The sequence below is a fragment of the Limulus polyphemus genome, unplaced genomic scaffold (assembly GCF_000517525.1).
Source record: "Limulus polyphemus unplaced genomic scaffold, Limulus_polyphemus-2.1.2 Scaffold9489, whole genome shotgun sequence".
NCBI lineage: Eukaryota > Metazoa > Arthropoda > Merostomata > Xiphosura > Limulidae > Limulus > Limulus polyphemus.
Genome location: NW_013675099.1, coordinates 16,431 through 18,175, shown reverse-complemented (window position 1 = coordinate 18,175; position 1,745 = coordinate 16,431). Strand labels below are relative to the sequence as shown.

Genomic DNA, 1,745 nt, shown 5'->3' with positions numbered 1-1,745 from the left:
TTGTTGTTGTTTACTTTTGTCAAGTATTATGATATTGTGAATCCAGCTTTTAGGTCATTATAAAACTATGAACAAGTTCATGTAGTAATAATCAGACATTTCTGTCAAGTCTCAGAGCGTTATTTTGTACCATTTGGCATAACTACTTCCAGTTACTCGGCTTTATCGCTTCGTGGATGTTTGTTTGTTAAGCACAAAGACCTTCTCCTTGTTAAGCACTTTCTCTGCATAGTGTGCGTATGAAACCCAATTTTCAGTGTTATAAGCTCTCAAACTTACTGAGCCACCAGGGAGATAATTTTTTTGTGTCAAAGATTTTTCTAAATAACAGTGACAGAAAGCTATTTATATGAAGTTGTAGCATTTAAAGGAAACTATTTTTATATTAATTGACAGAAAATTGTGCTGTTACTGATTTACTTCCAGTTTTTATTTTGTTATATCCAAATACAAATGATACTTGTAAGATTAATATAATTTTAAATTCTTTCTCTTTCATCTGATTGGTCAGGTTCTGATACTCCTGGATGTCACTCCTGACCAGTCCATGTTGGACGAAGGAAATGCCAGAGAGGTTATAAACCGCATTCAGAAGCTCAGAAAAAAGGTAAATTACAAAGGCTCTTATTATCTTTATCAAATCTTGATGACTTGAGAAGTCCTGGAATCTTTGGTTTGTGAGTAAGTTTTTCATTACTTAAATTTGTAGAGATCTTAATTTATTTCTTGTTTGTAAAGTTTGTGTAAAGTATGGGATTAAAATAATTTTGTTTCTTGAACAACTGGTAAGTAAAGCTATCATCATTGTGTAATGAACACACTGAATATATGTTAACAATACTTACCAGTTATGTATTAACTCAATAAGCTTTGCATTTATTTCCTGTGGGAAATGTGTTTCCAGGCAAGTTCGTTTCTCACTATTTTGTGGCTTCCATAGGGTATATATATAAAGTTGGGTGTAAACCTTTTTTTATATATTAAAGTTAAAAATGTATATTTTTTATATGTATTTAGTATCTTTCATGTGTTTAGCAGTGTACGATTATAACCACTTATTTATGTTCACTTTCATGCAACTGTAACAACATTTCATGTTTAGTGTTATACAGCTATAAACATGTTTTTCACGTTAGTGTCATACTCTTAATGATAGGTTTCTTAGTGGCCTGTTTCATTCATACTTATGATAATTACTAGGTAATTATGTTTCTATGATAATTAGTAATTATTTTGTACAACTTTACAGGTATACACATAATGATTCTTCTTTGTATTAGGTCATCAAGAAATTAATGTTGCTTCTTTTTAGATGAAAAAACCTGAACAACTTGTATATCAAAACATTTATTAAATGAAATAGTATCCATTCTTATCTATGATGCTTTTCCATCTTACAATCAAGTTGTTAATGCCCTGATTAAAGAAATCACTTGGCTTTGAAGCAAAAAACATGTCGATGTCCTCTTTAACACCTTCCACATTTGCATAAGTTTTCCCATTAAGACGGTGTTGCAGCGAACGAAAAAGATGGTAATCTAATGGTGCTATATCTGGAGAATATGGTGGATGGGGAAGTTCTCCCCACCCAACTCCATAATGTTGTGTTGCGTCCAACATGCCACATGTGGACGTTCATTGTCATGCAGAAGAAGAACACGTTTCCGATTAACGAGTCAAGGTCATTTTTGATGAAGGGCTTGATTTAAACATTCCAGTTGCTGACTATAGATCTCTGCATTGAC

General features: G+C 32.3%; 1 protein-coding gene across 1 annotated transcript in view; it reads left to right on the top strand.

The window, feature by feature from the left end:
- LOC106475945 (isoleucine--tRNA ligase, cytoplasmic-like) overlaps window positions 1-1,745 on the top strand; it is a 12,827-nt gene that overhangs the window by 5,565 nt on the left and 5,517 nt on the right. The window contains exon 4 of the mRNA XM_013936620.2: window positions 512-607. Coding sequence (XP_013792074.2) covers window positions 512-607 — 96 coding nt within the window. The remainder of the gene's footprint in view (window positions 1-511; window positions 608-1,745) is intronic.